At 42.5% G+C, this 20671-nt stretch overlaps 1 gene segment (V, D, J or C); it reads right to left on the bottom strand.

Moving 5' to 3' along the window:
• LOC140422654 (Ig heavy chain C region-like) overlaps nucleotides 1-7556 on the bottom strand; it is a 32125-nt gene extending 24569 nt beyond the window's left edge. Inside the window, 1 exon segment of the C gene segment in view lies at nucleotides 7460-7556. Coding sequence covers nucleotides 7460-7502 — 43 coding nt within the window.
• Nucleotides 7557-20671: the final 13115 nt, after the last annotated feature.

Genomic DNA, 20671 nt, shown 5'->3' with positions numbered 1-20671 from the left:
GTACAGTCAGACAGCAGTGTAGATCACTGGACAGCTGCTTTAATACTTTCAGTAACACCGGCTGTGTAAAGTCAGACAGCAGTGTAGATCACTGGGCAGCTGCTTTAATACTTTCAGTAACACCGGCTGTGTACAGTCAGACAGCCGTGTAGATCACTGGGCAGCTGCTTTAATACTTTCAGTAACACCGGCTGTGTACAGTCAGACAGCAGTGTAGATCACTGGGCAGCTGCTTTAATACTTTCAGTAACACCGGCTGTGTAAAGTCAGACAGCAGTGTAGATCACTGAGCAGCTGCTTTAATACTTTCAGTAACACCGGCTGCGTACAGTCAGACAGCAGTGTAGATCACTGGACAGCTGCTTTAATACTTTCAGTAACACCGGCTGTGTACAGTCAGACAGCAGTGTGGCTCACTGGGCAGCTGCTTTAATACTTTCAGTAACACGGGCTGTGTACAGTCAGACAGCAGTGTAGATCACTGGACAGCTGCTTTAATACTTTCAGTAACACCGGCTGTGTACAGTCAGACAGCAGTGTAGATCACTGGGCAGCTGCTTTAATACTTTCAGTAACACGGGCTGTGTACAGTCAGACAGCAGTGTAGATCAGTGGACAGCTGCTTTAATAATTTCAGTAACACCGGCTGTGTACAGTCAGACAGCAGTGTAGATCACTGGGCAGCTCCTTTAATACTTTCAGTAACACCGGCTGTGTACAGTCAGACAGCAGTGTAGATCACTGGGCAGCTGCTTTAATACTTTCAGTAACACCGGCTGTGTACAGTCAGACAGCAGTGTAGATCACTGGGCAGCTCCTTTAATACTTTCAGTAACACCGGCTGTGTAAAGTCAGACAGCAGTGTAGATCACTGGGTAGCTGTTTTAATACTTTCAGTAACACCGGTTGTGTAAAGTCAGACAGCAGTGTAGATCACTGGACAGCTGCTTTAATACTTTCAGTAACACCGGCTGTGTACAGTCAGACAGCAGTGTAGATCACTGGGCAGCTGTTTTAATACTTTCAGTAACACCGGCTGTGTACAGTCAGACAGCAGTGTAGATCACTGGGTAGCTGTTTTAATACTTTCAGTTACACCGGCTGTGTAAAGTCAGACAGCAGTGTAGATCACTGGACAGCTGCTTTAATGCCGATATAATTTCATTTTCCACAAAACAATTTAGAACTGGGACAATTAACATTCCTGCGACTTAACGGATTTTCATTTTGCAAATGGGATTTTTGTGCCCGTAAAAGTCTTGTCATATTGTGTCAGAGAGAGTGTGTTGTGTTTATTCATTCTTGTGATGGAGGCTCCGCCTCCATTTATCTCCCATCCCTCATTGACTTTGAGAAGGTGCTGAGCTTCCTTCTTTAACCATTGCAGTCCATGTGGTGTTTCCCCGAGTCCGATACATGATTTTGAACCAGCGGCAGTGCAGGAAATGTGATATATTTTATAGTCATGATGGCGAATGGTGAGGAGGGGAACTTCCAGTTGGTGATGTTCCCATGTGTCTATTGTCCTTGTCCAAATGGCCGCTGTCATCGGTTTGGAAAATGCTGCCTACGGAGACACGATGAGCTTCAGCTGCGGATCTTTAGATAGTGGACAGGCTTTGGGGAGTCAGAAGATGGGTTTTTCACCTTTGATCTGTTCTTTTGGCCTCAAAATTTCTATGACTCACCCAGATCACTTTCCGGTCCATGTTAATCACCAGGAGGATGTTAGTGGGGATTCAATGATGGTAATGCCAGTGAATGTCAAGGGGCGGTGGTTAGATCCGTTCTTACTGGAGGTGGGCATTGCCTTCAATTGGGTGACTTGACTGTTACTTACCACTTGTCAGCCAGAACCGGATAGAGCCTCCATGTTGCTTTATTTACAGGTTTATTCAGTGACTGCACAGTTGCAAATTGTGCTGAGCATGGTGCAATCATCTGCCATCAACCCCTGTTCAGATCTGATGATGGAAAGAAGGTCATTGATGAACAAGCTGAAGATGGTTGGACCTGGGACACTGCCCTGAAGAAGTCTCGCAGTGATGTCCTGGAACTGAGCTGATTGGCCTCCAGCAATGGAATCCATCCACCTTGGTGCTGGTTGTGACTCCAACCAGCGGAGATTCTTCCCCTGATTCCTATCCATTCATTCTTTGGTTGGGCTGCTTGAGGTCACACGTTTCAATGCTGCCTTGATTTGGCGGAACGGCAGCACAGTGGTTAACCCTGTTGCTTCACAGCGCCAGGGGCCCGGGATCGATTCCCACTTCGGTCATTGCCTGTGCAGAGTCTGCACATTCTCCCGGGAGTCTGCGTGGGTTTTATCCGGGTGATCCGGTTTCCTCACACAAGTCCCGAAAATCGACCTGTTAGGTGGTTTGGATATTCCGAATTCTCCCTCTGTGTACCCGAACAGGCTCCAGAGTGTGGTGACTGGGGGCTTTTCACAGTAACTTCATTGCAGTGTTAATGTAAGCCTACTTGTGACAATAATAATGATTATTATTATTGATGTTAGTTCAGTCGCTCTCACCTGTGTATCTGAAAGTGTGTGCGTGTCTGTGTGAGTGTGCGTGTGAGGGAGAATGTGGGTATGTGTCTGAGAGCATGTGTCTGTGTCTATGTATGTGTCTGTATGCATGCGTGTGATTCTGTGAGAGATGGATCAAGAGAGTGGGAGAGAGAGAGAGTACACGCGTGAGTGTGTGTGCGAGAGAGTATCTGTGTGTGAGGGAATATCTGTGTGTGAGAGAGTATCTGTGTGTGAGAGCGCGATTGTGTGTATCTGTGCGAGCGAGAGGATATCTGTGTGTGTGAGGCAGCAATATAGTGTGCACAGGAGAGAGACTGCATGTGCAAAATTGTGTGTATGAGAGAGCATGTTGTGAAAGAGTGCTTTCACAAGAGAGCATGTGTGTGAGAGAGCATGTATGCACCAAAGCATGTGAGTGAGACAGCATGTATGTGAGAGAGCATGTGTGTGAGAGATCATGTGTGTGAGAGCGCATGTGTGTGAGTGTAACAGACAATATGTGTGAGAGAGCATGTGTGTAAGAGAGCATATGTGTGAGAGAGCATGTGTGTTGGAGAGAACGTGTGCATGAGACAGCATGTGTGCAAAAGAACATGTGTGTGAGAGCGCATGACTGCGAGGCAGCATGTGTGAGAGAGCATGTGTGCGAGAAATCATGAGTACGAGAGAGAGCATGAGGTGTGTGAGAGAGTGTGTGTGCAAGAGAGAATGAGAGAGTGTGTGTGTGTGAGAGAGTGTGTATGTGAGAGAGCAAGTGTATGAGAGAGCATGTGAGTGAGAGGGCATGTGTGTCAGGGAGCGTGTGTGCAAGAGAGCGTGAGTGTGAGAGATATGTGATTGAGAGCGTGTGTGTGAGAAAGCATGTGTGGGAGAGTACATAGGTGTGAGAGCATGTGTGCAACAGAGCAAGTGTGCGAGAAAGCATGTGCGTGAGAGAGCATGTGTGTAAACGAGCATGAGTGTAAGTGAGCAAGTGAGTGAGAGAGTGTGTGCGAGAGAGTGTGAGTATCAGAGCGCATGTGTATGAGAGAGCATGTATGCAAGAGAGGATATATGTGTGAGCGAGCAGGCGTACAAGAGAGCATGTGTGAGCGAGAGGCCGTGTGTGTGAGAGAGCATGTGTGTGAGAGAGCGTGTGTGTGAGAGCATGTGTGTGTGAGAGCATGAGAGAGCATGCATGTCAGAGAGAGTGTATGTGTGAGAGAACGGATATGTGAGAGAGCCTGTATGTGAGAGAGCGTTTTTTTGTTGGAGAGATGTGTGTGACAGGGCATGTGTGTGAACGAGCGTGTGTGCAAGAGATAATGTGTGCGAGAGTGCATGTGTGTGAGAGTGTGTGTCTGTGAATGATTGTGTATGTGAGTGAGATTGGTAAAACGTGTAAGAGAGAGTGTGTGTGAGAGAGTGAGTGATAATGTGCCTGTGTATGAGAGAGAGCGCGTGACAGTCTGTTGGTGTGTGAGGGAGAGTTGGAGAGAGAGAAAGTTGGAGACAGAGAGTATGTAAGAGAATGAGTGTGTGAGGCAGTGTGCGTGTGACCGAGTGTGTGTGTGAGAGAGACTGTGTGTTTTTGAAGAGCTATTGTGTATGTGAGAGTCTCTGTGAGAGGGAGTGTCTGTGTGTTTGAGGAATAGTCCAGGTTTCTGGGAGAGAGGGAGTGTGTGAGGGAGAAACAGTGTGCGGATGAGAGCCTACCTAGTGTGTCAAATTTCACTCTGAAACACAGGGGAACGAATCATTCAAACCGCTTGATTCTAATTGATAAATGGTCAACTTACGACAAATGAAATTAATAACCTCTTTGAAATTAAACTGATATTAATTTCAAACTCCTTTCGCCTTTCAGCTATTTCTCCTGTCTGAACTGGGCAGAATGTATTTTCACTGAGAATGAAGACATTAAATATAACAGATTGAGGGGAGTTTAATGTCTGTGACAGAGATCCAGTGTTTGATAAGAAATAAACAAACCAGGAAACATTCGCATTGGAAACTGATTACCTGATTTGATCCAATGTCTTAATTAAATACAATCAACAAAACAATGGAGGCGGGCCACCTCATCAACCGGAGCAAATAAATGTATTGTTTTCTAAATTATTTTCAGTACAATTAAACATTCTCCAATAGCTTTGATATCACACGCCAATATGCTACTCAATTGTAGCTGTTAATTTATGTTGAATTAGTTAGTACTAATGTCGCATTGCAAGTTATTGCCAATTGTCAATTAGTTGACCTGTCAGCTGATTTGTACTCTATAATATAAATAATAAAACATGGTTCTCTGTAATTCAAAAGCTGCTCCTGCCTGAAATTTGATAAATAATTTGGAATTACTTAAACATTAAACTTCAAATTATCGGATGGAATAATTCAGACATGTGTAATATCTCATCTGTTTGTTAAAGCGGTATTCCCGAATTGATAAACTGTTGTAACTCGAAACTATATATATAACAATAAAGTCCTTGGTAGTTTGTGATCAATAAAGTGTTTCTGAGATTTAATCATTCAGGCAATTCGATTAACTTTATTATTGAAAATATTGCTTAAGAAAAGGAGATCCAAATTAATCAGCGCAAAAAATAATGAAAATAATTCATTCAGATCCTCCACAGCCCTGAAACATAATGAGAAAATGATGGAGAAATGTTCTTGTTCAATTTATGAGTTAAGAAGAAATAAGCTTGAGGCTCAGATATAATCTATTCTTCGATTGTATAATTTGTTTTATTTCTATAATGTTATATTGTGTACAGCACAGCTCTGCGAAACAGGATGTTATTATTTTTTGCAAAGCTAATATTCTCCTTTTGTAATTAAATTAATCTGTTTGAATTTCAAGCTTTTACTTGTCAAGCTCCAGCCCTGTGCAGTCTGAACATTCCTACAATTCAGATAAAATCATAAGAACAATTGCTGCACTGTCAGCGACTTCCACCTCTGAGAAAACTCTTTATGATTAGGTTAGAGACAACTACAAATGTTGAAGAGATAATATTCTTGCTGCTGCACATAAATAATACAATAACCGGCTACATAAATTGCCAAACTGCAATATAAAACTCCTATTTAAGTAACTGCAAACGTAATCAGGGAAATAAAAATTAATTCAAATATATCTTGTGTAATTGAACAGTGCTGTAGAATCAGTATGTTATTATTAAAACAGTTTCATAAATAATCACAAAATATTCCCAGCCTACAAACTTTTCCGGTCATGCTAATGGTGTGCCGAGCACAGCAGAATTGTGGAAGGAGATTGATGATTAATGATATTAATATGGAAACATATTTGGATAATATGGTGATAATACCGCATTATAATTGTTTAAGTTATATTAATTTTACTCACGAATTTGAAAATGTTTTAATTAAATAGTTTCAGACTGCAGTAACGAATTGCGTTCTTAATGACGCCCTGGTTTAGTTTAATCAGTAATCATTTGGTAAAATTTAAAAATGTCTATCAAATCTTTAATTCCTTTCTTTATTTTCGAAACCGGCCACGTCTACTCCCCACAATTGTGTTAAGAAGATTCAAACGCGCAAACCTTTTTACATATAACCAGAAAACGTGTAACTGCTCAATGTCACCCAGTTTGAACAATGCAGAAACAACGTAGAAACAGAAAACCGCTTCACAAATTGTACTTATTCAAAGTCACCCAGACACACCATCTCCTCAGCAGCAAAACACCAAAACTCACCGTAAGGACTGAACCCGTTTCATTGAGAAGCAGCTTAATTCTACATTCAACAGAATCAAACGTAACATTTCAAAAACATCTGAATATCGAATCCAGCAAATCAGTTCGACACCAAATGTATGAATTATCAAACTAAATAGAAATACAGAATAACAGTATATCAGTGTGAGGATGTGGGGTATGTCTAAAATATATTTGAAACTTTACCATATTTTATTCATGTTGGACCATATTTCAAACGCATTTAAACAGTTGACAGGAGAGATAAAAGCTGCATCCATCAATCCCACCAAGATGGAACATTGAAGAAAAGCCAGGCTGTGATTGCAGGAACAAATTATGTTCGGAAAGAGCATTTTAAACTGTGGCTTAGTTTAATCTGCAATCATCAATTTTAAAAAAACTCTAAAATCCTGACCGTTTTCCACCCACAATCGTGTGCCAAGCAGTTTCAAACACGTGTCTTATTTTCATTCAATTACAAAACATGGAAACGCTCAGTATCACCGAGTTTAAAGAATATAGACACGCCAGAACCGTTTCACAAACTTTACTCATTCAAAATCACCCAGACACAATCTCCTCAGCAGAAAAACACCAAATTACATCACCGAGGGGCTGAAACTCGTCTCATGGAGAACCAGCTCAATTCTACAAACACTTTCAACAGAATCAAACAGCATTTCAAGAAAATTTATATCTAGAACCCACCAAATCCGCCTTTCAGCAAGTGAATGAACAATTAAAACAAACAGAAATATGGAAGAATATCATCAGCATTGTCAATACGCGGGAAGTGTTCAATAAATTGACACAGATACTTCAGCATATTTTGTGAATATTGGGTGGATTTCTAACACTTGTGCAGGAGGCGCTAAAATCTGCAGCCACCAGGTGTCACCGAGATTAAACATTGCAGAAATACCAAACTGTTTAACAGGCGTTAGGTATTTAAAGTAACCCAGCCACAGTATCCTCAGCAAATAAACATCAAATTATAACAACCAGGGACTGAATCCCTCAGCAGAACCTTTTGTCAAGAGGCAGAATAATTCCTTTTCCAGCAGAATCACATAAAACATGACAACAAAATCTCAATACAGAATCCAGCAAACCCGCAATTCAGTGAACGAATGCATAGTTAAAATAGAAAAATAAATAAAACAAAGACTCAAGTAAAACAGTTCATAAATAATTGAATGATTCTTACCTGCAGTCACCGTCACCATGGTGCCTTGTCCCCAGTAGTCCATAGCGTCACAGTGTCACATTCCCTGAGCAGCTCCGTACAATAACCGGACCTGCACAAAATAGACAGAAATCCACCATTATTTTAAATATTCACAAACCAGAGACAAGGTAAAATCGCGGTACATTTTCATTAAACTAGAATTGTACTTGTGGAGATCGCTTGCTGTTCAGAAATGACCCTAATGTTTTATATTTCAGAGTAACATCTGATCATGTTCTTGAAATCACCAACTAACGAGTGAATAATTGTCACAGATTTCCGTATTAATTATTGTCATTTTGTCAGTGCTGGACATGAATAATACTTCACTGTAAATAAAGTTGGATTGTAAAAGCGATCACTGAGCCAGCCTCAGTTAATTGGTGCTGAGGGGCTTTTTGTATTGACAGTAACTGCTGTGCCCCAGTTATCACAGTGAGACACAGCGTATCAAATACTGCGGCAGACTGTTAACTGTAAAATACAGAGATTTAATTTCACTGCGCGTTCAAAAAACTCTGTCTCTTCCAAGAGCGAATCTGAGTTATTTCAGCTTGTCCTGGTCATTACATTTATAAAGAGGATCGGAACACTTTTAAACTCTCTGGGCACATTTAGCGTGTCGGTCCACAGAGATAAAGTGGAAGATTGTTGTACCTTTTCACAAACTAATATTGTGTTTTATTTAAGCCTCATTTACGTTGACAATCCTGCTGTGGCCCTGATCACCAATTTGGACAAACTCTTTCACTGAGGTTTTTGTGTGAGGATGTCGCTGTGCACAGCACCGTGACCCCCTGTAGTCACAGTGACAGACACCCGCACAAAAACTGCACTCACTCTCTGTTCAGTCCTGCCGCTCAATATTCACTTCAAATAGACGATTACTTCTGATCGAATTTACAATTTAGACAGCAGTTCATAAAACGCAATGCACATAGACTTTCTCCAAGTATCAGAAATAATACAACGATGAGTATATCCAGGCCTGTAATTACTGAAACTGTTAACAGTAAACATCAACAGACAAAAGCTAATACTTGCAGATCGATTGGTTTGTTCGGTTTTACTGTTTAATTTTCCCTGTGTCAGTTATGTAAGAAGCAGCTTGTGTTTTGACTGATCACTGACATCAATATTACATTTGAGTCAAGTACTGACCTTCAGGTTAAGGTGTAAGTTGCTGAACTCCCTCTCGAGCTGTTCTTGTGCGGGTCCAGCCCTGGTTCCTCTCGCTGTGGTGTCTTGCACAGTAATAGATGGCGGTGTCTTCGGTCTTCAGGTTCGTCATGGCCAAAGAGAAGATGTTGTTTGAAGTGTCTTTGGACGCAGTGAATCGATCTTTAATTGCTGGGGCGTAGCTGTTGTCTGATGAACTATAGTAATATACCAACCACTCCAGCCCCTGCCCGGGAACCTGTCGGACCCAGTGCATGTAAGCGGTGCCAAGATTGAACCCGCTGGTTTTACAGGTCAGCCTCAGGGAGCCTCCGGGATGCCCGGTCTCTGCCTCCGGCTGAGGCACCACAACATCCGACTGGACACCTGTAAAAATATATCAAAAAGCCCGAGGATTAATGCTGGTGAAATGATTGGTGACTCTGGGACATTCCAGAGAGAGACTAACACTGAGACAGTAACAGTGAGAGACTTGGACAATAAAAACTACTCACGGGATAAGAAAGTCAGCAACAAACTGAGAGAAATGGCCCACCTCATCCTTCTGGTCATTTGGGGGAAATGGTTGTGTCAGGAACTCAGTGAACAAACCAGCTCCCGGACTGTTGGATTCGGGTCCCAGTGAGCGGCATTTAAATACCCGGCAGAAGGGGGCGGGTTTCCAGGCGCCGCCTGTTGATTCCCTGGTGGAGGCGGCGGCTGGATCCACGTCCCACCTTCCACCCCCCCCCCCCCCCCCACCCCAACAGAATGGACCCAGAGATTTACTATGGGTTATTATTAAATAGACATTTATCTGTAACGGGATATTTGTTTCCCTGAATTGATTCTTTATAATGTCCCCATTGCGAAATTACTTTTGCTCATCTGTGAAGAAAAGAACTATTCCATTGCAAATTCAGTCCCTTTATTTCTACTCCAATATATTGAGGTGATCTTAAAAAGACTAATTATTTTGTTAGGGAATAGGTTGTGTGTCAGTCTGATTTGCAACACTCCGGGTCCCCATTCCATTTGTAAAAATACATCATTTATCAGAGGAATTGTTGACGATTTATGTCGGAATGCGGGAATGAACAAGATGATTCCATTTGCAGTGCGGATGGCTATCACTGAGCATTGCGGGTCTGCAGACAAGGCTCCTAACATTACACAATGTCTCTCCTTACATTTCTGAAACTGCCCCTGAGCCTCAGACAGTCCTGTGAAAATAGGCGGTAAAAGAAACCCGCTTGCAAACATAAAATTGACATTAACATTTGACAGAATGAATCAGAACGGACAGGGCGATCAGCAAAGTTATCCTTCAGCATCCAAATCAATGCCGCTAATTTCACTGACCATCGACTGTCTAACATTCGCTATGTTGGGAACACAGGATATCAGGATTTTGCGGAATATTACACAATATCACAAGAATAAATGTTTTATCTTCCACTGAAGCAGGTCATGAACTGGTCATTTCTCCACTCATTGGCAGCAATGAGAGGGACTGTTAAATAATAATGGAAATCAGCACAAATTAAACTGTACAGAACACGGTGTTAATCAGGTATAAGAGACGCCTCCGTTTAAATGAAGTCAACAACTCGGAGAATATTCCAGGAATTCAGGCGGGTTCAAGGCAGTTTTATGATTTTATTTAAGTACCTCGTCTTATTGGGCTTGTGGATTGGGTCCATCAACACCACTCACAATCACTTCATTAGGTTCTTAACAAACGGACTTAAATAACTATAGTGACCTTTACTCGGAACTAATATAAATTAAATAGCATCTGGTCAGTTTACAATGTTCCGATCGCGTCTAACCTCAGATTGATCACAGCATTCACTGAACATATTTATTTAGATGGAACACCATTTAAAACGTTTACTTCATGTGAGACTGAAACATTTATTGTTTGAATGGATAAATCCCATTTTGTCCATTCATATTCAGGCTAATCTGCCCCACACAGTATTTGGCAGCAATCCAGCCGCTTGCAGCAGGCAGGCTCGAATGTTCAAAGTTGTTTACAGGAAACATCTGGATTTTTTTTCAAAGATCTGTTTCCTCAGTCCTGACCGTTTGGCTGCAAGCCAACTACAAACTCTTAACATTGTCAATGAGGACTATTTATGAACAAATCTACCCAGCAACAGTACTGGAGATCATTTTACGTTTTAAATTGCGAACCTATCTGAACTGTTCCCATCTCAGGAAAGGAGAGTTATCCAGCTTTTCTTGTCCCTCTTAGCAACAACAGCCGGCTGGAGATCTCTCCCACATCTCATAACATTGTGATGATGGATAGAAATACAATTAGTCTATGAGACAGGGGCCCATTTGTAACAGATCAACATGGATATTCTGTCTTTTTTCCTACATGCTTCCATGGAATGTGGGACTCACTGGTCAGACCACCATGTGTTCCCTGTCCCTAATTGCTGTTGAACTGAGTGGTTTGCTGGGGCAGCTCAGAAGGAACTGAAGAGTCAGACATGTTGCTGTCTGACTGGAGCCACATGTAGGTGAGACAAGGGAGGGATGTCACATTTCCTTCATTGGTGAAGCAGAGGGAATTCCATGGACACAGTTAGTCTATATTCCAGATTTATTAATTGAACTCAAATTCCCCCACCGGCCATGGTAGGATTTGTTCGCGAGTTCCCACAGAATTAGCCTGAGCCTTTGCATCATTGGTTCAATGGCATTAATACTCCCCCACCACCACCCAACCAAAAGATAAAGGGATGACTGCTTTGATGTAGGGATGGATGTTGGTTGGATGCCTAAATATGTTGATTGAGGAATCAGTGAATGGGGTTGATGGATGGATGGATAGATGGTCCTGAAAGATGCTGTTCTACATTCTCAGTTTTGCGCTTGATGACTTCACAAATTAAAGCTGGTCCTTTATAATTTGCGTCAGAATGATACAATCGGTGGCTCAAGATTTTCTGGGTGAATTCCATCCCCAGACTATTGGGAACAGACCAGCTGGGCGTTACTAGGAGGAAACTGGAGATACTCCTGTGGTGCTGGTGTTCTTCTCTGCTGATGGTGAATCTTCATCTCAATGACAGAAAGCGGGAACATGATTACGTTGAGGAGGGACGGTAATATTTGGAGCATGTGGTCATTTCATGTACAATAAGTCACTCAAGATGTCCTCACCCAAATTAATGAAGACACCAGACTAAAAACATATTAATGTGAATACAGAAATACCGTGAAACTCAGTGGACAGCTGCAGACTTTGAATTACTTTCCAAAACAGTGTGATAACAAATCGGGATTTAAAGGTGCAATAACGTCACATTAGGTACAGACATTTTCATTTTTACCGTCACCACCTGGATATTCCGCTCCAAATCACTGACTATCCTGACTTGGAAATATATCGCCGAATCTTCGCTGTCGCTGGTTCAAATGACTAGAACTCCCTCCCTAACAGCATCGTCGGTGTGCCTGCACCAGAGTGACGGCAGAGGTTCAAACACGCAGTTCACCGCCACTTTGTGAAGGGTAATTAGCGATGGACAATAAATCATGGCCTAGCCTGCGACGCCCACACCGTATAACTTAATTTAAAACTGTTGTAATCTTTGTGAAACGATGGTAGTTGGTGAATCTAATTATTTATATTCATAAATAAATGAAAAATAGTGAATATAATTACTATGTTTCTGAACATTTATGGCCTTCTCCTTCTCTGCTGGAAGATATAACCCATCCCACAGGAGATTCATGATGCAAAATCACAACCAATATGTGAAAGCAAAGTGGACAGAGGAAACTGCAGCAACTATTGACATATCTCACTCATAGCAGCACTGGGAAGGCCTCTGCACTCTGCAAGTGTTTCACACTTTCAACACTTCTTCTGCTTGCAGGCCGAATGTAGCTGGAAGCAAGTTGCGGTATTCATGTCGCAAGATTTACTCTGGACACGATCTGCTCCCTCTGCCACATGTCTACCTCTTCACCTTACTTTCATCAATCTCAATAAACTTTCGACACCGTCAGCAGAGCAGGGACTATAAGATTTGGAGACATTTGGCTGTCTGCTAAAGCTCCACTGTTTCATTCACTCTTTCCATGGCAAAACACTGTACAGATGGATGATTCCACTTCCGACAGATTCTAAGTGAATAATTGAATGAAAGAGGGCCGTGTTCACACCCAACTTTATTGGACAGCATCCTGCTGATCTTCGCCTTCCCTGAAGATATGGATGAAGTCCACTTGCACACTAGGCCAGCCTGCAACCTCTACAACCTTCCAGTCATCAAAACGGAGACATAATCACAATACATCCTCCACAGAGAATTCCTCTACGCGGAATCATCCAAACAAAACATCATCTACAGAAACTATGTCTCCGGTGACTGTAATTTGTTCTTCCTTACCAATGAGTAGTATGAGGAAAACCGTGGTCGTGGGACAAGGTGTTGCACTTTCGCCAATGGTCACGCAAAATAAGAGCAGGCGATAATTTCTGCTGCCGAGTTTCCGCGCTGAGAGGCTGCCTTGAAGTAGAATGTGATGCTGACATGGAGAAAGCAGATCCGAACTTTGTTTTACTCATTGAATGTCCATGGAATAACATCAAGCTGACCCTTTGGAACAAGCTGATGGTTTATAAGGCCTGAGCTCTCAGAACCTTGTTGTATGGCTGTGAAACAAAGACTTACAGCTGTCAAGAAAAATAGCTCAGCCAATTTCATCTTTGTTGTCCGCAATGCATTATGGATATTTACTGGCGGGACAAAATCAGAAATGCGGCAGTTCTCTCAAAGACAGAGCTTCCAAGTCTCTCCAAGACAATTAAAAATAGGTGGTTTGCACATTTCCAGTATGGTCCCTAAATGTGACATGGTCACACGACCAAGGAATTTCCACGTTGCGAAGTAGCCGGAGCCACGCACCCAGTGGGAAGCCCGATATTCTGCTTCAAGGATTCTTCCAAGTGTGACATAATGTCCCTAAACCTAAACATTGATCATCACACTTGGGTGTCACCAGCTGCAAACTGAAAATAATGGCGACACCTCCGGCGGGCTGGTGTGAACCACCAGGACCAGTGGATTTAGCAGCTTTGAAATAGACACAAACCGAGAAAATGACAACCCAGAAGACAATTGGGAGCTTCAGGTGCAACATTTGTGGAAATATTTGCTGTGTATCTATTGGAAATAGAAGGATGCCGTGGCCTTTGTGAAATGTAGTTGTACGCAACATGTGTTTCACACAAATACACACACACACACACACAGTCTCTCACACACGCATTCTCTCTGTCTTACACGCACATCCACATTTCACCTTTAAAATTAAAATCCCATGTTAACTTCCTGGGAACCTTCGGAGACAATGACCCCAACCATTTTCCAGGTGGTATAATGAATCAATAAACTCTCCCCAACACTATGTTTGTTAGATGAATGTTACATTTCCCATAGACTCCAGACAACGCCCAGGTAAACATTTCTCTATTTAACAAAGATGAACAAAAATGCCTGACCAGGAATTGAGCCGCTTTGCTCTGGTGCTGATCTCAATGTGGGAGAATCAGCCAGCGACACCTGCAATTAGTTACACTTTAAATGTTGGCACCTCCCGCAGAAGGCGATGTGATATTACATTTGTGGAAATGGATTATGGATACATCAACATCATAGATTATACCTGACAGCGACATTTTCACAGTAACTGCAATTGCAAATTTTGGCCAGCAGATGGAATTTAAATCGAGATGCCTTGCATGACCATTGCCTCAATAATTACTGCTGTCTCTGCTAATTTTAAATTGGACTTCCTCTGCATTTTTGTCAGACTAGACTCTGTCTTTGTTTATAATACACAACAGTCTGTTTAAATTAATATTGCACCAGTACTTGTCAATGTTTATATCACACAATCAATGTGATCCTATTTTCAATATACAGGATCTATCTCTGCAGTTTTGCCACATCCAGTCCTGAATATTAATGAATAAATAAACAAAAAGCCGGCATAGGAGCCTCAATAAAATCCCCCTCTTCAATGATGGGGGACCCCAGCACGTCAGAGCAAAAAACAAGACTGAAAGTTTCTGCCAGAGGTGCCGAGAGGATGATCCATCTCGGCCTCCTCCGGTGGTCCGCACCATCATGGGTGTCAGTCTTCAGGAAATTTGATTCACTCCACACGATATCAAGAAATGGCAGACGGTGCTGCAAATGCATTAGCCCTGGCAACATTCCAGCAACAATGTTGAAGGTTTGTGCTCCAGAACTGGCTGCACCCCAGACAAGTTCCTCCAGTACAGGTACAGCACTGGCATGTACCCAACAATGTGTAACATTGCCAAACATGACCCGTCCACAAAAGGCATGAAAAATCCAACCCGGCTAATTATTTCCCTGTCAGTCCGCATTCGATCATCAGCAACTTCATGAGAAGTGTCAAGGATCACCCTGTCACATATGGTCTCCATAGCATAATGTCCCCGGCCCTAGCTTCTCAATTCATCATAAGGTCAGAAGTGGGATGTTCGCTGATGATTACGAAATGTTCTGCACCATATTCGACTCCTCTAATACTGAAGCAGTCTGTCTTCATATACAGCAAGACTTGGACAACATTCAGGCTTGGGCTGACAAGTGTCAGGCAATGGCCATCCCAAAAAGGGAGATTCTAACCATCTCCCCTGGATTTTAAATGACACTACCATGATTGAATCCCCTACTATCAGCATCCTCTGGATTATCATTGATTAATAACTGAATTGGAAGACTCTTTTAAATAATATGGCTACAAGAGCAGCTCAGTGGCTGGAAATTCTGCGGTGAGTTTTAACCTCCTGACTTCCTAAACCAGATCCATCATCGTAAGGCAGAAATCGGGAGTTTAACTGAATGTTCTCCATTTGTCTCACATGTGCCCCTCAAGCAACACGAGAGAATCGCGACGCCATCCAGGACAAAGCAGCCGTCTCGACAACACCCCATCGACCAGCTTAAACATTCACTCCCTGAATCACGGGTGTACAATTCTAGCAGCGTGAACGATATTCAAGAATCTATTGCAGCAACTGCCTCCTTCTATAGCACCTTCCAAACCCACAAACTCAGCCATCTAAAAGGACCAGGCCCCGACCGATGCATTGCAACAGCAGGCCTTGCAAGTTCCCCGCCAAGTCACACACCATCTTGATGGGAACTATGTTTCTGTTCCTTCACTGTCACTGGTCAAAATCCTGGAATCCCTTCCTATCAGCACGGTGGGTGCACTTGCTCAGGATGGGATGCAATGGTTCAATAAGAGGGTTCAACACCACATTCTCAAGGGCAATTAGGAATTGGCATCAAATGTTGACGTTACTGGTGACGCCAAGATCCTATTAAATCATTTTAAACATATCGCTCAGCTTACATTCACCTAGCCCCCGCCTCGGTTTAAAGTACACTCGGCCGTGTCTCTATCACATTGCAACAGGCTCTCTCTCAGTTTTCCTGCACTCGGCTGAATATCAGTTGTTAATATACCAGCCCACACCCTGTTTATATTACAAATCATTAATTATGACGGCACTGACCCATGTCTGGGTTAATCTGGCAAGAAATGCGTCACAATCGTTATTGCATCAGAACGTTTATCTGTGCATCGTAAACTGGAACAACATTCTGTTTGCATCACATGTGGTTCTGTCTCAGTTATTACTCTACTAGATAGTTAGATTCTAATAAAGTAAATCCTGCTTTAGTTAATGCTGCACCTGCCCATGTCCCTGTTTATATAACTCTAGGCCCTGCATGTTATTCTTGTATTGTACAATATCCTTCTTATTGCTGCATTGTTTATGTCTGAATTTGTATCAGTCGACACTCCGCTAGAGCAGAACTCAGTTTAGATTGCACTAGACCCAGTCTCTGCTTATGGTGCCGGCAGCACGGTGGCACAGAGGTTAGCACTGCTGCCTCATAGCTCCAGGGTTCAATTCTTGACTATCGTGCCGAGATTGCACTTTCTCCCTGTGTCTGAGTGGCTTTCCTCCGGGGTGCTCCGGTTTCCTCCCATAGTCCAAAGATGCGTCGGTTAAGTTTATTGGCCATTCAAAATTGCGCAGGTCACGGTGCAAGGGCGGGGGATGGGGGAGGGTGATCTTTCATAGGTAGGTGCAGATGCTATGGACCGAGTGATCTTCTGCCCTATAAGGATTCTATATTTGATCCTGAATTTGCCTATTTTTTCCGAGAACTGCTCACTTTTATTAATGCACCAGATGATGCCTCTGTTTTTAACTATGGGCGCATTATTCCACATGTCTTTGAGATGGAAATATAATATATTAAGTACATATTTTGGACAAGAAATCAGTATATGGCAACAGCCTGAAACGGGATGTATAGTGTCTACAGTGTGTGCGATGCAACATTTGATATTCATTTTCAGTGCAGTTAGCGGAATTAGATTTCAGTTAGAATTTCTTCTTTTCCAATGCCCAAGACCAATTTCTGCCCCAGAGAGCTGTATGTGTAGGAGGATGCAGAGCATTGTGTTCCCATGAGCTTGCTGCCCTTGTGATTCTCGGAGGTCTCGGGTATGGAAGGTGCTGTTGAAGAATTCTTGGCGAGTTGTTGCAGTGCATCCCGTCGATGTTACACACTGCAGCTACTGTGTGGCAGCTGTGAAGAGAATAAATGTTGCTGTAACATTAAGTACTCAATTATTTATCTAATGGTCCTTTGCTTATGTTGCACAATTACAACTGGTCCATTCCCTTAGTTTATTGCACTAGGCCCAGGCAATAGAAGTTAAGTTGCACAATTTGAAATGGCTGCAAGAAGATCAGGGAGATCTGCGGTTGTATGTACACACAGCTCGAGTGCTGACAAGACAGATGGCGACGTTTATCTGGGCATAGATCAGCATTGCTCGCTGAAGAATTTTACATTATTACTGTTAACTCAGTTTTTCTTTATCTTCACAATTTCCACCCAAGCCACTTTCAACATTATTGTGCATGGTTTACCGCAGCAAATACTGAGGCCGGGCCCAATGTAATATGAACAGAGATATGGCCCAATGCAGAACTGAGGCTGTGTCTAATTTAATACAGAGACAGGTTTAAATTAATAGAAACAGAGTCAGGTTCTAGGTTAATGTAAACAGAGACAAACAGGTTCCATGTGTCCATAAGATATAGGAGCAGAATTAGGCCATTCGACCCATCGAGACTGCTCCGCCATTAAATCCTGGCCGATATGTTCCGAATCCCCATTCTCCTGCCTTCTTCCAATAACCCCTGAACTCCTTATTGGTCAAGGCATGTCCTCTAATTGGTGGCCTAGTTTAATATGAACAATCAGAAACAGATCCTTATTGAATATAAACTGACACGGGTACGAGGTAGTATAACATAAACAGAGGTGGGTTCACGGCCTGGTACAATACAGAGGCAGGGCCTACTGACCCTTCAAACACTCGCAGGACAGTTGCATCATTGGTTGGAGGCAAGATGTCGCCAGGACTTCTTCAATCATACTGTCCCCATCAAACATTCCCAGAGCAGCTGCAGATTGCATGAGGGGCTGGTTTAGCACAGCGGGCTAAATAGCTGGCTTGCAATGCAGACCAATGCCAGCAGTGCGGGTTCGATTACCATACCGGCCTCTCTCAACAGGCGGTGGAATGTGGCGACTTGAGGCTTTTCACAGTAACTTAATTGAAGCCTACTTGTGACAATAAGCGATTATTATTATGTGGAATGAAATTCCCTCTGCATAACTCGCTTAGACACATTAAAGGCCTGGAAATCAAGGGTTCTATACCAGGTAAAAGCTCTTCTGCACTCTTCCTTCAGAGATCCCCAAGGCAGGTTGACAGTAGGGTTAGTTACTTGGTAAAGAAACCTCTGCATTTTTCCATCAAACTCACCCAGGTCAGGTCGAGCAGAGTTCAGATACGGAGTAAATCTCCCTGTGCACATTCATAACAAACACTCACAGGGCAGGTTTAGTGCAGGTTACATGCAAGTAAAGCTTGCTCCACCCTGGGCAAACAAATGCTCCAAGGTCGCGGCAGCTTGGTGAAGTACAAGGAAAGATTCTCCGGCCCTGCCACATCAAATCCTCGCCACCAGGTGCAGCCCAGATCAGACATAGAGTAAAATTGTCCTACAGTTCTCATTAAACACTCCAAGATCATTGAATGCTCCAACCACATTTTAGAGTTAAACTCCCTCTACGTATTCCAATTCATTGGATTCAATCCATTTAGTTGGAAACCAATGGGGTGCAATTGGGCTGAGAGAATGTATTCGCCACATGTTGACTCCATGTTGTCGATTAAGCACAATGACCCATCGTGGAGAGTTATGAGAAAGGCACAGAGAGAGATAGGATACAGGAAAACTCTACGAACACATTTTGCAGGTCCTTATATTTAGAGATTAGAGGGAATCTTTCCTAATTCTGAACATGGATATCATCATGAAATTTTTCTCATATAACTGATGAATAAAAAATGTCGAAAAACAAGCATTACTGGAATCCGTTGATCTATTTGCATCCTTGCCTCTATTTCAGTGTTGTGTTGTTGGGGAAACATTTGTTTTGTTTTTCTCAGTCCACAATCTAAACTGGGACTTCTATTTCTGTGTTTATTTACCTAAACACCTCACTGGTCACAATTAAGTGTGCATTTCAGCAAAACGAGATAAACATATTCACGTATTGATTAGTTTCAACTCCAAATAGTGGTTTATTTTAAGAATATTGACAGTTGGTTAAAGTGAATAGAAACTTCCATTAGAACAGATGTTACTTAATTGAAAGAAAAATAGATTTAAATTAAGTATTCATTCTGAAAGTTATGAAGCCTCAATTAATAAAGCACCTTTAACCAGCTACTTTTCCACTGAATGTTACTTTGATTGAAATATTAACCAGTTTAAAGTATTTAAATTAAAACGTAAGGCAGAGGAGTGATCTATTGTCACATTAATCTCAGACCATTCGGCATGTTACAACTTGCAGTTTAAAATGTAAACATTTGGAAAGAGCTTGCTTTTGTAAAACGCTTTACCCGATCTCAGGTCATCCCAACGCCCTTACAACTCACTGATATATTTTTGCTGAATTTAGTCACTGCTGTAATGTTGGAAACAGAGCAGGGAATTTGTGCACAGCAAGCTCTCACAAACTGAGATGTGATAAGTGACCAGCTAATCTGTGATTTTAGTTGAAGAACGGACATTGGTCTAGCATACTGGGAAAAGCAGCTCTGCTCTTTAGAATTATGTCAATGAGGTAATCCACCTGAAATGTGAATCTGTTCCTCTCTCTGCTGATGCTCACTGACTTGCTGAGCAGCCTTTTTTGTTGTTTTAGTTTTAGATTTCCAGAACCTGCAGCACTTTGAACAGTTTTGGATTCATTTTCGCCATAAGGCCATCAATGACAGTCAGCATTAACTGTCCACCCTGAGGAGCTGGATGGGAACCACCTTTTTGATAAGGTGCACTTCGGGCGGTTTAATTCACATTTGACTTTCTGTAGCATCGTCCCATCAACTGACCTGCTTGCTCGGCAATATCGGAGATAGTTAATAGTCAACCCATCGTTGTTGAACTAGAGTTACATATAGGGCAGAGAGATTAAGGAGGGAAGCTTTCTTCTCCTGAAGGACATTGGTGAATCTGCTGGGCTTGGCGAAATTCCGATAGCTTCATGAGTATTATGAATGACACGATGATTTTTATTTCTGATTTATTAATTCATTCAATTGCTATTTCCCCCAGCTACCATAAAACTATAAGAGGGAGGAGCAGATGTTGGCCATTCAGCTGATGGAATATGATCTGCCATTCAATGAGATCGTGGCTGATCTGATAAAATTCACAACTGCTTCCGGTTGTGGCTATGCGGAGCTAAGCTGCACGATTCGGCAGCTCCCGCTACCACGGACTTTAGGGCTCGCTAGAGGAGCCCCAACGGAACTTTTTTTGACGTCAACCCGTGGGGAAGGGAAGAGAGAGGTCCC

The sequence above is a fragment of the Scyliorhinus torazame genome, chromosome 5 (genome assembly GCF_047496885.1).
Source record: "Scyliorhinus torazame isolate Kashiwa2021f chromosome 5, sScyTor2.1, whole genome shotgun sequence".
Lineage (NCBI taxonomy): Eukaryota > Metazoa > Chordata > Chondrichthyes > Carcharhiniformes > Scyliorhinidae > Scyliorhinus > Scyliorhinus torazame.
Note: the sequence above shows the minus strand (reverse complement) of the source record. Positions and strands in the feature narration are given on the sequence as shown.